This window comes from Xenopus laevis, chromosome 9_10L (genome assembly GCF_017654675.1).
Source record: "Xenopus laevis strain J_2021 chromosome 9_10L, Xenopus_laevis_v10.1, whole genome shotgun sequence".
NCBI lineage: Eukaryota > Metazoa > Chordata > Amphibia > Anura > Pipidae > Xenopus > Xenopus laevis.
This window is the reverse complement of record NC_054387.1, coordinates 116,879,181-116,894,471: the sequence shown is the minus strand read 5'-3', so window position 1 is coordinate 116,894,471 and position 15,291 is coordinate 116,879,181. Positions and strand designations below refer to the sequence as shown.

General features: G+C 44.0%; 1 protein-coding gene across 4 annotated transcripts; it reads left to right on the top strand.

The window, feature by feature from the left end:
- The first annotated feature begins 672 nt into the window (after positions 1–672).
- On the top strand, positions 673–14,204 carry tfap4.L (transcription factor AP-4 (activating enhancer binding protein 4) L homeolog). Of its 4 annotated transcripts, none has more exons than XM_018236536.2 (7): positions 673–1,057; positions 8,012–8,177; positions 9,449–9,547; positions 9,871–10,041; positions 10,416–10,559; positions 10,694–10,855; positions 11,729–14,204. In XM_018236536.2, the coding sequence occupies exons 1-7, from the start codon at positions 969–971 to the stop codon at positions 11,900–11,902; spliced, it is 1,005 nt and encodes a 334-aa protein (XP_018092025.1). In that variant the 5' UTR covers positions 673–968; the 3' UTR covers positions 11,903–14,204. The 4 variants fall into 4 exon arrangements, with proteins under 4 accessions (XP_018092025.1, XP_018092026.1, XP_018092023.1 ...); XM_018236537.2 differs by having other exon boundaries at positions 675–1,057; positions 10,419–10,559; XM_018236534.2 differs by lacking the exon at positions 673–1,057 and adding an exon at positions 1,086–2,265.
- Positions 14,205–15,291: the final 1,087 nt, after the last annotated feature.

Below are 15,291 nucleotides of genomic sequence, written 5' to 3'. Positions count from 1 at the left end.
ACACACTCGTACACATGGTGGGAAACTATGCATTTGTACAACCTATTCATGAGACAGAGAGAATGCTGCAGGGTGAATGGCTGAAACACTGCTGATTGGCTGGAGACTATATTTGGATTGTCAGCTGTGGGGACCCTGCAGTGTCAGCGCGCAGCAGTCACACACAAGCAGATGGTACGTTCCATTCTGTGCTTAATTGCCACTTCCAGTCAGGAGACAAACCCACATATGAATATATAAAGGGTAGGAGTCGGGCGAGCATTGTGTTTGCTGTTGCAGGGGTTAAAGGGATGATGCAGCAGCAGCCAGTGACCACGTGCAGCTCCAGTCTCTCCTTTCTTCTCCTGTGTGAGCCAAACTGTCAGCTGATGGGACTGATCACCCAAGCGTGGCGCATGCAGTCAGATCATCTCTCCCCTCCTTCCCATTCACATTTTCTCCCACCCCGCCTGATATAACCAGGAGCCCCCGAGAATCCCCAGCATTACATGTCCCCCAGAGGTGTGTGTTGCCCCGCGCCTGCGCTACATCGGCCGCTGCTTCGCGTGTGTGTGTGCGCAGAGCCCAGTGCATCGGCCGGCAAATAGTCCTTTGTTTACATGCAATGGCTTTACTCTGCGGAAGAAGGGCTGGGATTAGGCAGGAGGAGGAGGGGGAGCGGTGAGGGGGAGGGGAGCTGTTTCTGATCTCTCACCAGCTGTTTCCCGCCTTGTAACAGACATCAGCTGCAAACACACACTCACATAGACTCACACTGAGAGGCAGAGCACAAGGACAGACAGACACCGCCTCCCCCGAGTTGCTGGGACACCTATACACTACTCCTCACTCATCCCCACACACAGCCGCCGCTGATCAATAAGACTCACATCTCCATTTGAGAGCCCAGGAGAGAGAGGAGAGAGAGAAGAGGGGGCGGGAGGGGTACCCGCTGGGTTTGGGGCAGGGGCATCTGCAGACGGACTGCTATGGAGTATTTCATGATGCCCGCGCAGAAAGTCCCTTCCCTGCAGCATTTCAGGAAGACGGAGAAAGAAGTGATCGGGGGGCTGTGCAGGTAGGTGAGCGGGGGATGCGGCATGAGCTGGGATTGCTGCGCGCTCTAACACTCACACATGGAGCTCTAACACATCACATGGAGAAGGAGGCGGGGGATAGAAGGCCAGCTGGGTTCCACACACACAAACACGGGGATCCTCTGGCTCCTCTGCACCCCGACAGCACGCGGGAGGGAATGGGGGGCACGAGTGGGCGCTGCAAGTGCGAATTGCGGGGGAATCGGGTGTTTTTAAAGGACACGGGGGGAGATTTGTCAGTTGCAAACAGACCCACGTGGTGTTGCTGCTCCGGCCATGCTGCACAACTGGGAGCACAGGCACAACACTGGCACGGGCAGGAGGGCTGCAGCTCTCTCGTCTGCTACTAGTAGTAGTATTCGTATTATTAGTAATTGCATTAGTAGTAATAGTAGTGTTAGTGCTGCTGGGGATGTCACTGCTGTCTGTACACACACACACACACCTCCTCCAGCTCAGCTGATGTCCCAGCATTTACATGGCAATGGGGCAGGTTGGCGCTAATGACCTGGCAGTGCTAATTGCATTGAGGCTGGGATAGGGGGGATTAATTAGCCAATTAGCCCACCCCGATGATGACGTTGGGACTGAGTGTCTATAACAAGGTCAAGTTGTTGTTGTTGTACAGTATTTGTTTATAGTGACACCTGCACTGCGCTCATGTGCTATTGTGCGCTCCATCTATATATTCCATGCTGCCCACACGTGACCCTCCATCTCTAGCCCCACTCGGTGCAGCTCGTACAAGGCAGTTCTCGTGCTCAGGTGTAACTTGCAGCCTGGCATTACAGGCGCTGCTGGGAGATGTAGTCTAAGAGCAATAGCGGGGAAGGCACTGGGATTTAATGTGAATATAAAGTGATTTACATAGGGAAGCCCCTGCGCTCAGGCGTTGCTGCAGGTTATGTGTCTGTGCAACACGCCCCCTCACTTGTCTGGCCTCGCTGCTCCCCTCCCTTGTTCTTGTTGTTACCCGTGGGGTTGGATAGGATACCCCGGCGCTGTGTAGGTGGATTGGACCAATGCACTTGAGGGGGGGTAATTATCCCCGAACCCCCTCCGGTGACCTTGTCGCCTGTCCCCAGCGAGACAGAGGCGCGTGTGTGGGAAAGAGAACAGCGCAGACAGGCCTGGCAGTGACTGTGCAGCCCGCCTGGAGTAGGAGTGTCTGTGCCCCGTGGCACGCCGGGTAATGTAGTTCGTCGGCGCGCTGGGCGGCGGGAAGTGTAGTCCGTGTGCTGGCCATGCGTTCTCCCAGCACAAAGCATGGTCCGAGCGCAGGTCACATGGCCCGCGCGTGTGCAGCTGGGATTGGGATTTCCTTTTTGAAGTGATTCTGAAATGTCTGTCCTGTTGTGCTTGCGCAGCCTGCGCGCTGTGTGTAACCTGAAGTAAAACTCCACGTTTAAAATTAATTTAGAGTATTCTAATGGTCTATATGCTTATATTCTCAATACATTTAATTGACCCTCCTGTTTGTAAAAACTCAATTTGTTTTAAACGGTACAAATATATCCTGCAGGTGGGGTTGCCACCTTTTCTGGAAAAAAAATACCTGCCTTTCTAAATATTTTAAAGTTCACAAAAGCCATCAATATCTTGTAAACTATATCCTTCTAAACGGTGAGTTCTGATGTCATCAGTTATAAACGGTGAGTTCTGATGTCATTTCTGTCACATGACTCACTGAAACTTGTGTATTATAATAAATAAAGTACCCCCAGTTGCAAAATATGAGGATATTCGAAGTTGCCTCGGAGTTCCATGACCTGTATAAAAACATGGTCATGAAACTCCTCTGTTACTTATAATATCCTTATTTTACAAGAAGGGGTACTTTATTCACTATATCTTTTATCCCTATTAATAACATTGGGGTCAACCATCATTTTTACTGGCCAGGCCTGTAAGATACCGGCCAGGTGGCAACCCTACCTGCAAGTGAGAGATCACTTCCCCTTGTTCAGGGACACAGTAGTTGACAATTTATGAACAATTTCGAGGCGTCCCCACGTAAGCCCGGCACACACAGTGGGTATATGGTGCTACACAAACTACTGTAAGAACAATGACTGAGGGCCTGGTTTCAAGCCCAGTTTAGGGTTGTCTCCATTTCAATAAGTGTAGGCCACAAAGAGATTTGACAGAACATGCTGTGAACTTAGTTTTTGTCACAAGAAAACCGGCTATGCGGTTGGTTAGTTTTTATCATCCCTTGACAAATATTCCTCAAAAATCTGAGATGAAGGAAGAGTTGAGTATGTTACGAAGCAGTTCCATGACCATATAAATACAGGAGTGTTTTTATACAGGTCACGGAACTCCAAGGTTACTTCTAATATCCTCATATTTAGCAGCAGGGGGTACTTTATTATAATACACAAGTTTCAGTGTCATCTGACAGAAATGACATCACTAAGCACTAATTATATAGTGAATAAAGTACCCCCTCTTGTAAAATATAAGGATATTATAAGTTACCGAGGAGTTTCATGACCATATAAAAACACGAGGCCGAAGGCCGAGTGTTTTTATACAGGTCATGGAACTCAGAGGTAACTTCTAATATCCTCATATTTTACAACTGGGGGTACTTTATTTATTATAATACACAAATTTTAGTGAGTCATGTGACAGAAATTACATCACTACTCACCGTTTATAAGGATATAATTTACAAGATATTCATGGCTTTTGTGTATTATATAGCGAATAAAGTACACCTGCTTGTAAATTATACGGATATGATAAGTTACGGTTGCGTTTCATGACCATATCAAAACAAGAGGCCAAGTGTTTATAGAGGTCATGGAACTCCAAGATAACTTCTAATCTCCTCATATTTTGCAACAGGGGGTACTTTATTTATTATAATACACAAGTTTCAGTGAGTCATATGACAGAAATGACATCACTACTCATCGTTTATAACTGATGACATCACTACTCACCGTTTATAAGGATATCATTTACAAGATATTCATGGCTCTTGTGTATTAAATACAGATAATCCAGACCGACCGGACTGCGTTTGTATTGAAGCCGTCCCCTCTGGCAGCAGGTTTTAGAAGTCCCCATTGTTTTCAAGGCTACGGGACAATGTTATTTTTGTCGCTTTTTGTTTTTGACCTACCATGATCAGGCTGAAAACGGCAATAGTCGAACTACCCGAACCGCTTGATGCTGCTTCTTGTATACAATTGTGGCTCTAAAAATGATGGCCATGGGAAGCAGCAATAGACATTTGGGTGTTCTGACATTGTACAGACTTTGGGGCGATTAAGCTGGCCATAGATGTGCAGATTTACCTTCATATCGGATGAACGATCGTTCGGTGCCATCTCCCGACCTGCCACTAACCATTCAGATCAAATAAAGTAGTAAAAGAACAGATCAGCCGATGTTCTGCCCCTACAGCAATCGTACGAAAGTTATGTCCGACAAAAGCTAGTGACAGTCTCCCACTGATATCGTCAGATCAGCAATACATGCAGAGATATTATCGGTAGCCGACAGAAATTTTGTAACCTGTCTGATCAACTAAACCACCGATCGCCATCTCATGAAAAATGATGGGACACTCCACACACGGCCCAAAAACTTACGCAACGGAGATCCTGCCATTGCAATTGGCGTGAAGTTTTATTTTTGATAGGCCATGGTGGTAAATACTGAGCATGGGGCAACCCTGTGTGAGTCTGTGATCTGATTCCATTGGACTGAGGGATTTGGTCCAGCCAGTCTGGAACAAGATTACGTTGTGTTTGTTGGAATCCTGTCATCTGATTGCACTGTGTAGTTAAGCCTTATTATTCTGCTGAGAGGGTGGGGAGGAGTAGCAGCATTCTCGAATTGTTGTTGTTCGTCTATATTTAAATAGCGCCAACATAGAGCACAGCTCTTTAGGGTAAGGCCACACGAGGAGACTCGGGGAGATTTTGTCGCCTGGCGACTAATCGCCTCGTCTTTTGAGCGACTATCTCCCTGAACTGCCTCAGCGTTTTTCCCCATAGGCTACAATGAAAAGTCGCCTGCGCTAATGCACACGCAGCGATGCGTTTTTAATAGTTGCCTCAGTGAGGCAATTTCAGACTATAGAAAACGCATCGCCGCGTGTGCATTAGCGCAGGCGACTTTTCATTGTAGCCTATGGGGGAAAACGCTGAGGCAGATCAGGGAGATAGTCGCTCAAAAGACGAGGCGATTAGTCGCCAGGCGACAATCTCCCTGAATCTCCTCGTGTGGACTAGCCCTACAGACATCAGTCCCTGCCCCAGTAGATCTAAATCCCTATCACAACCATGCATAGATGTGTCTGAGGAAGGATGCAGTAGATTGCACCTGTATTCATACCTGGAATTCCACTTCATCTAAGATGGGATTTTTTTTTCAAAGAAAATTTTGGAGACAAAATAGAAGCAGGATACACAGGCAGCACCTGGTTATAAGACGTGTACTGGCTTGTAGAACTTTTCTGGTTCAGATGCAAGAGTTGCAGCCAGCTGTTTTGCTGCAAGAGTTGCTTGTGCTTATAACACTATCAATGTCACATGCTTTTTAACTAAAAGGTTAACTGCTAATCATACTGTTTGTTTTGGCTAAAAATAACATTTTAATGTCCACGTGTAGATGCAGCCGCAGATTTTCTTGCTCAAGTTGCAATGCTAAACAGAGGTGTGCTACCCCTAAATGTCATTGTAAATATTTGTTGATCTGCTCTCTGTCAAATTATAGAAGGAATTTAAATGGGTTTGTTCACTTTTAAATGCACTTTTAGTATGATGTGTAATATTCTGATAAAATTTGCAATTGGATTTCCTTTTTTTTTTTTTTTTTAGCTTTTTATTCAGCAGTTCTCCAGTTTGCTATTTCAGCAGTCTGGTTGCTAGGGTTCAGATTATCCTAGCAACAATGCAGTGATTTCCATTAGAAATATGAATAGTAGAGGGCCTGAATACCAGACCATGCCCATAGGTGTAACGTGCACCAGGCAAAAAAAAACCTGTGGAAGGTCTCAGCACACACAAGTAATGCCGTCAGCTCACATTATCTGCCATCAGTGGTGTCTTTTTTTTTTTTTTTTTTTTTTTTTCTTCTTAGCTGCTCCTCCATCTATCCACCCACTGGCTTCCTTGCGGTGGATAGTTAATTTAAAGGGTTGGTCACCTTAAATGAACTGTTAGTATGATGAGAGTGATATTCTGAGACAATTTGCAATTGGTTTTCATTTTTTTGGAGTTATTAAGCTTTTTATTCAGCAGCTCTCCACTTTGCAATTTCCAGCAATCCGGTTCCTAGGGCCCAAATTACCCTAGCAACCATGCGCGGATTTGAACAAGAGACTGGAATATGAAAAGGAGAGGGCCTGAATAGATGAGTAATAAAAAGTAGCTATAAATATATTTGTACCCTTACAGAGCATTTGTTTTAGATAGGGTCAGTGGCCCCTTCATTTAAAACCTTCAGAAGAAGGTAAATAATTAAAAAAAAACGTAATAGAAAAAATGAAGACCAAATTAAAAGTTGCTTAGAATTAGCCATTCCATAACATAAGTGTTAAAGCTGAACCACCTCTTTTTAAAGCGGCTAAGCATTGAACTGGCTATGGCACCTGGGGAGTGTATTTCAGCTGGTACTGCAGTGGCACTTTTTGGCAGTGAGTGAAATAGGCCCATGATTTCCTGTTTGTTGCAGGGCAATGACTAGTTAGCTCACCCCACAACTAACTCGTGAGCTTGTACGGTCAGGCTTTATTGCTGCCACTATTGCATCTGCCCTTGATTTCTCTGGCCGCTTGGTACAGTACAGATGTGTCCTGCCCATGTCAGGTTAGTGTAGTAACACCAAATTCACAGTTGGGGAGACCGGATGACTTGCGAAAGAATTTGTGAATAATGGAGTGTTCCTCCTGGGTTTTATTGTTCTCTTTTATCCTATTTGCTCTCTCAGGTGTCTTATTACCCTTAGCTGTCCTCTCGTTAATCCCACTCTATGACTAATCCTAGTTATCAAGAAGGGAAAAGATGTGGCGGGGGGGGGGCAGGAAACAAGAGTTCCCCTTCAAGACACCTCCCTTATCCACCCCCAGGGGTTCAGCTGCGTTTCTTACTCCCCCTGTATTGTCATCTGGAAGTGATTACAAAACCCTGAGGGGAGTTTGAGGGGGAAAGGGGGGTGGGATAGTCCTCAGATCCGGCTTCCATTGCCTTCCAAGAGGGGCCACACAAGGAGGTCTTTTAATGGGTCACACCGTGCACAGGCTGCAAGTGAACTGCCCCGACTTCTAACTTCATCAGGCCTAGACTGCACTGAAAATATGTATATGTAGAAAACATGTTGGTGGTTAAAGGAACAGTAACACCAAAAAATGAAAGCGGTTTTATGTAATGAAAATATAATGCAGTGTTGCCCTGCACTGGTAAAACTGATGTTTGCTTCAGAAACACTACTATAGTTCATATAAACAAGCTGCTGTGTAGCAATGGCGGAAATTGGAAAAAACAACAACTATATGGCACAGGTTAAATAGTGGATAACAGATAACACCATTATGTTCTACAGAGCTTATCTGCTGTGTAACCTGAGCCTTTTCTCCTTTGAATGGCTGCCCCATTGCTACACATCAGCTTGTTTAGTGTTTCTGAAGCAAACACACCAGCTTTACCAGTGCAGGGCAACACTGCATTATATTTTTAATACTTTAAAAAAAAAAAAAAACATTTTTGAATTTATTCCTTTAAGCATATATCAGCCAAGCAATACCCTGAGCTGTCACACATCAGTGTTGTAGGACTGACTCCGTTGCATCTAAACTAGATTATTTGGGTTTATTCTATGAGCTATATAGTATATAGGCTAATACTGGATATACACTATTATACCTCACTTTTATCTGCCTTTTGACTGCTTTTAACAATATGACCTTTCTTTCACAGCCTTGCCAACATTCCTTTAACCCCAGAAACACAACGAGATCAAGAGCGGCGGATTCGGCGAGAGATTGCCAATAGCAATGAGCGACGCCGGATGCAAAGTATCAATGCTGGCTTCCAGTCGCTGAAAACTCTTATCCCACACACTGATGGGGAAAAACTGAGCAAGGTGAGTAGAGAAAGCTGCCCAAAAGAAGATAATTGTCATCTGTGTGTCAAAGGTGCTAATAGGAGATCCAAAGCAGAAACTCCCCTTGTCCCTAGGTATGGTTGGGGAGGTGGTGGCTGCTACAGGTGAGATAATAGTCTCTACAAATGGCTGTGTGATAGCAGGTGTAGTAGGGAGAGATGGTGCCTATAGTAACAGTGGATAATAGTCTCTGGGAAGGGAGTGTGACTGTGGGATAGCAGGTATAGTAGTGAGAGATGGTGCCTATAGTAACAGTGGATAATAGTCTCTGGGAAGGGAGTGTGACTGTGGGATAGCAGGTATAGTAGGGAGAGATGGTGTCTATAGTAACAGTGGATAATAGTCTCTGGGAAGGGAGTGTGACTGTGGGATAGCAGGTATAGTAGGGAGAGATGGTGCCTATAGTAACAGTGGATAATAGTCTCTGGGAAGGGAGCGTGACTGTGGGATAGCAGGTGTAGTAGGGAGAGATGGTGCCTATAGTAACAGTGGGATAATAGTCTCTGGGAAGGGAGTGTGACTGTGGGATAGCAGGTATAGTAGGGAGAGATGGTGCCTATAGTAACAGTGGGATAATAGTCTCTGGGAAGGGAGTGTGACTGTGGGATAGCAGGTATAGTATTGGGTGGACAAGGTGCTTGGAGTTGTAGAGCTATAGGTTGGACTGCCCTACATTTCTGTAAATAATGCTTTGCTCCAAAACCATGAAAGACTGTATTGTACAGTACTTTATATACAGTATATATTGTAAGGGGGCAAGTTATTACATGTTAGTCGTTTAGCATTTCAGCTGCAAAATAGTTCCAACATACGTTTTTGGATTTGTTTTTTTTATCTTTCAAAAGGAAAAATGTATGCTTTAATAAGCAGGGTTGACTTATTGTTAAATTATTTTGTAAATGTTCATTAAAACATACCGGTATAGATTACCTATTGACCAGGGAGACAGCATTTCTGGCAAAGATAAAAGAACAATGCAATTTCCTTGTAAGTAATCTACCTTTGCGTAGCATTTTATTGCTATTGCCTAAGCCAACTGTCATAGTTTGATGTTATCCCCCTTTTAAGGCAGCGGTACACGGGGCAATTGCTCGCTTTGTTGGCGGCTGACAAAATACTAACCGGGTTAGGCATAAATAAGCATCTGTCTCTTGGCCCACTAATAATCGTTGCACTGAAAGCTCTAATTTTTTTTACCTGTGTGCAGAAAATTGATATCATTAGCCTAATAGAATCAACTTTCACCCTAGGCTGCAATCCTACAGCAGACGGCAGAATATATATTCTCTTTGGAGCAAGAGAAGACTAGGTTATTACAGCAGAACACACAACTCAAGAGGTTTATACAGGTAAGTACAAGGTGCAAACGTGTCTCTGTACAGCGCGTAGAGGTGGGTCAATTATAGGCTGTATTCAAGTATACTTGATAAAGGGCCTTCATGCCCAAAACATGTTGTTGGAATAAACACCTTTGCAGCAATAAGCACTGCTTATTGGCTCATTCAGAGTTCTTTCTTCTAATTGTCTGTACAGTACATTTATGGTGTCCCTATAGACACATGTATGGCCACTATTGCTGTATCCAGCCATACAGCTCGCAGGCCGGTTGGTCAGATGCCCGTGATTATTAGCCAATAGCAGAGCTTCACGTTTCCTTCTGTTTTTCTGACAGGAGTTTAATGGTTCCTCTCCCAAGAGGCGGAGGGCGGAAGATAAAGATGAAGGGATCGGCTCTCCTGATATCTGGGAGGAAGAGAAAGCTGATGACCTGCGGAGGGAAATGATTGAGCTCAGGCAGCAACTGGACAAAGAACGCTCTGTCCGGATGATGCTGGAAGAGCAGGTAAGCTTTGGCCAATTACAAGAGCTCCCTAGAGCAAGGGGTTGTGGGTAATGCTTGAGTTCTTGCTCCCCCTGTAAAGCAAGTTTGCATAAAAGGCATGCATAAAGGTAGGAAGAGCCAAATTATAAAAAGATCCCTAATCCAGAAAACCCCAGGTCTCGAGTATTCTGAATAACCGTCCCATTACCTGTATATGGCATTTCTCTTATCATGAACGGGCTAATACAAATTGTAGTTCTGACAACCGCTGCTCTTTAGCATGGTACACTCTGTGAGGGCTGAAGCATTTTAAGCAGAGACAGTGCCGCATTCATATTTCATATAGCCAGGTAATGCTAGATGAACCTTCCTGATCACTTGTTCTGATTGGCTAGCAGGCACGGGCCCTGGAAGCTCACATGTACCCTGAGAAGCTGAAGGCGATAGCTCAACAAATCCAGCAGCAGGAGGACGGGGGACAGACCCCGGGAGAGCAGCTCAAAAATGTTGACGGGGAAGAGCAGCATCTTCATTCTCAGGTGAGCCTCCGATTCCCCTTGCTTATCACCCTTCTAAAACAATGCCAGTAGAAAGACTTTTTTTGGCATGATTATGGCTAAATTCTGTAAGGTAATCAATAATCCATTTTTATTTCCCCCTTTCCATTTAATAGCTGTTGCCACCTCATCTACCGCTGGCGCCCACTCACCACCCCACCGTTATTGTTCCTGCCCCTCCTCTGCCTTCCCACCACGTCAACGTTGTGACTATGGGACATTCCTCTGTAATCAGCTCTGTGTCTACATCTCGACAAAATCTGGACACAATCGTGCAGGTGAGTGGGGAAGGGAGAAACCCATGTAGCATTTCTCCTGTAGATTTCAAAACTCACGAGCTAAGGGGGCACCAACAGTGAATAGTGGGCTTATCCAGATGATTTCCCCTTGGAAGCTTCTATAATTAAAGGAATTGTTCAGTATAAAAATAAAAACGGAGTAAATAGGCTGTGCAAAATAAAAAAAAATGTTTCTTATATAGTTAGTAATGTATAAAGACTGGAGTGACTGAATGTGTAGCATAATAGCCAGAACACTACTTCCTGCTTTGCAGTTCTATTGGTTTCCACTGATTGGTTACCAGGCACATTGGTCATAACTGTTGCTTTTTAATCTGAGCTGAATGCTGAGGTTCAATTGCAAACTCACTGAACAGATATGTCCCATGTGGCCCCCCCCTTAAAATCGCTGACTAACTCAGAGTTAGAGAGCTGAAAATCAGGAAGTATTGTCCTGGCTATTCTATTAGACATCCAGTCACTGCAGCCTTTATAGATGACATTTTTGGCTAACTAACTATATTAAAAAACATTGTTTATTTTGCACAGCCTGTCTGTTTACATTTAGTTTTTATTTTTACACTGAACTGTTCCTTTAAAAAGGCTCAGCTTGACCAAATGTTGGACTATAAATACATTTCAAAGCCTTGAAATGTGTTTATATCTATTCTGACACACTTATAGGATACTGGCACTTTGGGTTATCCCAATCAAACGCTGACTTGAGGTTGAGGGGGGAAATTGATCTCCAGCCAAGCCCTTATTTTAGTATAGGGCTAGTATTAGAAGCAGCTATGAAATGTGCATTAACCCCTGCTGCACATAACTTCCCTTTTATGTTTACCTACATGTGTTTACATTTTATTACGTCAGGCAATACAGCACATTGAGGGCACACGGGAGAAGCAGCTGCAGGAAGAAGAGCTGAGGAGAGCGGTCATCGTCAACGCACCTCGTCCTTGTGGCGAATCGGACACTGCGTCAGACACAGAATGTGATGAGAGCGATGCAGAGCAAAGCAAGGATGATGCAATGGGGGACCCCTGACATATGCTGCCCCCCACCCTTAGGGGAAAGATGAAAGACTGGGAGTAGTCGAAGGGGACACGGCTACCAGGATACAAAAGGGGATCATCTTTGGCTGCCTTCCTCTTTTGATAGTCACCTTCCTAAAACCAATAGGGTCTTCACTGGTGCAGTATGTAATGCTGGCCTCAAAGATACTGTAATAAGGTTGATGTCAATGGAGCGAGGGATAAAGCACTAAGGGATTGCCCCTGCTCTGTTAGGACAATGCCGCAAGGGATTCTGGGAAGAAAGTACTCTTGAGAGCTTGCAGATATATATTAAGCAGCGGTTCCTTCATTTATTTTTTCCTCATTTCTAAGGGGAAAAGTATGTAGAAGATTAGTTCAGCGACCTGTAGAGCCCCCACACAATGATGGAGAGATTTGGTTAAAGTAGGCTCATTCTCCGATGCAAGGTGTTTATAGATCTCGTATAGATTTGGAACTTGCTCACGCAGCCTTAAATTGCACTTTCAGCCCCTGCTATTCCTTTCCCTGGGGAACATGATGGAAGAGAACTAAATGTTAACACAATGGTGGTGCCAATACGTTGGGCAAATCACCCAAAGTGCATCTTCCGTAGAAATCGCACTGGCCTGTGTTACTTCTATAGTGCTGCCATGTTGTATCTGCACAAGTATGGTGTTGGCCAACTGGCCGGTTTTTTTGCCAACATTAAAAACGGCCCTTGCTGCTTCCCATTGACTTTAAAGGACACTTTTTCGACCTAATAATTGTGTGTCAAGAGATTTCCATTAAAGTCAAAGGGGAATGAAAGAGGTGGCTTGAGTTTGCTGAACATTTAAATTCATAGAGGAACTGCTGCTTTTTATGTTTCACATTCGTACCCTTTGTTAACCCTTCACCAATGGGACAGCATAAACTTGTTGGTAAGTTCTCCTGGAGGAATGTCTGTTCTGTTGATCCTCCGGGAATGCATAAAACTACAACTCTCTGCTGTAGTTCAACCCCATCTGGAAGGTCGTGGGTTGCCCATATCAGCCCTGCGATTCAAAATGGGGTTAACAGCTACACATTACAAGCAAATGTCTCTTCATAGAAAAACAAGGCGTCTTAAACTCCCCGCCCCCTTTTTCTTTTATATTCGCATTTCTGCCATTTTCGGCAGACATTTACTTATCTCTTCCTTTATACTGTATGGCTTTTGTGACTTGTTGGGCATATGGAAGGGGGGAGAGCATCGTATACTCCTGGTCTTGCCTGTTGAGATTTTAAGTTGCAGAGCTTACACCCGGTGTTATATACTGCAGTACTCTGCCGTAGTAAGGCATCACCCCAATTATGCTGGGTTTTTTTTGTTCAATTTTTTTAATGTAGACAAATGGGGCATTTCTACTGTGGTGGTGCAAAGGTGCACAATCTCACCCCTCTATTCATCGCAGGTGGAGTTGCCACATATTTAACACGGCCACGTAAAGAATGGCTTTGTAATCAGCACAAATGCATGCTGCAGACTGCACTTGTTTCTAAGCAGCCATGCAACATGCTGAATTGATTACAAGTAAGCCATTGAAGGCAAGGGAATTGTACATGCGGACAGTGTTGAAAGGATGAGATGGCAGCTGTTCACTTTAGGCTGGATTCTAAGCATTCTCCTGCTCGAGCAAGGATTGGATAAACTGACTTAAGCTGCTTAAATAAAACCTTGGCTCAAGGAGGAAAAACTATAGACCCTGGCCTTTAGGCACAAGGTGAGCAGAATTCATGCCCATGACACACACAGGCACACGCTGGGGTCGGGGTTTCATTGGCAAAGTCTGCTTACCTTACGCTGTTAGCACTGAAGTTGTGATTTCTGCCTTCCCAAATCATAAGCACTTAAATCTCATTGTATCACGTTCTCTGTATTTCTGGGGGATTGTCCCTTCTGTAATGATTCTTTCGGCGTATGATTAGCTCATTGGAGACTTTATTTGCCGGCTGGTGGATACGACTTCAGATGATCCTCTGCAAATGAACATAGTGCAACATGGGAGCTTCTCGCATGAAACGCTCGTCTACAAATGTTACATACGCCTTGTATGTATGCCTCTGCACCCCTCTGTTTTAACCTTGGCTGCCCAGACGTTGCTGGACTAGTTAAGAGTTGACGCAAGGGGAGGAAATAGCGATATGTGATCATATGCACATGATGGGTTTGCATTTAGTATAGAAATTAATGGCTTTTAAGTACATAACCCCCCCCCATTAGCAATAAAGTATTTTTCCTTGGGAATATTATTTCATCCCACAGCTAAAGGGAGAATATGTATATCCACAAAGTAAAAGTAGATAATTTATTTCTCCTGTGATTTCAGAGATTTACTCCCTTTTGCAAACTTTCTGGAGTGCAACCAACCAAATGACCCCAGCTGTATTCATTAGGGATCCAATGAATCCTTTGCAAAAGATTTGTCCAAATCCTAATTTGCATATGCAAATTAGGGGTGGGAAGGGGAAACATTTTTTACTTGTTTTGTGACAAAAAGTCACACAATTTCCGTCCCTATCCCTAATTTGCATATGCAAATTTGGATTTGGTTCATCTGAATCCTGCTGAAAAAGGCCAAATCCTGGATTCGGTGCATCCCTAGTAATAATCTGAAAATGGAGTTGGGTATTCCTGTCCCTGACTCGTGCTGGAGAATGTTGGAGAGTATTGCTGCTCAACCAAAACTTGTAGCATGATTCGGTTGGTTGCACCAGAAACCACCCTATAAGAACATGGGGGAGGCACATTTTTTTTTCAAAGATTGAATTTTTTTAAAAAACTCCCATGAACTTGAAATTCGACCAGTCGAAACTTGTTATAAAAATCAAATTTTTTCAACTCTGGTGAATAGGATCGACCCGAAAACTCGAATCGAATTGGATTCTAATTTTAAAAACTCAAATCGAGTTTGATTCTAATTTTAAAAACTCAAATCAAAGAGTCGACTTGAGTTTTTTTGCTGCAAGCAACTCCAAATTGATCCCTGGTCCTCTCCCATTGACTTAAACAGCAATTCGGCAGGTTTTAGGTGGCGAATCGTCGAATTTGAGTTCCTAAAGGGCCAGAGTAAATCTCAAAAATGTAATTAGAATTTTTGGAAAAACTCGAATCAAATTTTAATAACTACCTTGCCGAATTTGACAGTTTTGACCAGAAAATTTCGAATTAAAATTTTCAATTCAACCCTTGATAAATCTGCCCCTTAGCATCTGCTACATTTTGATGGATACTTTTTCCCCCGTTAGTTATTTACCTATAATTGGGGCGCTCGTTTCAGATGGAGAGTGGTGGAGGCCAGTGCTATATACTTTTGCAACTCATTTGGGGTCATTTACAAACAAGGCAGTGTTCTGGTACTTGTTCTCAATCAATAGCAG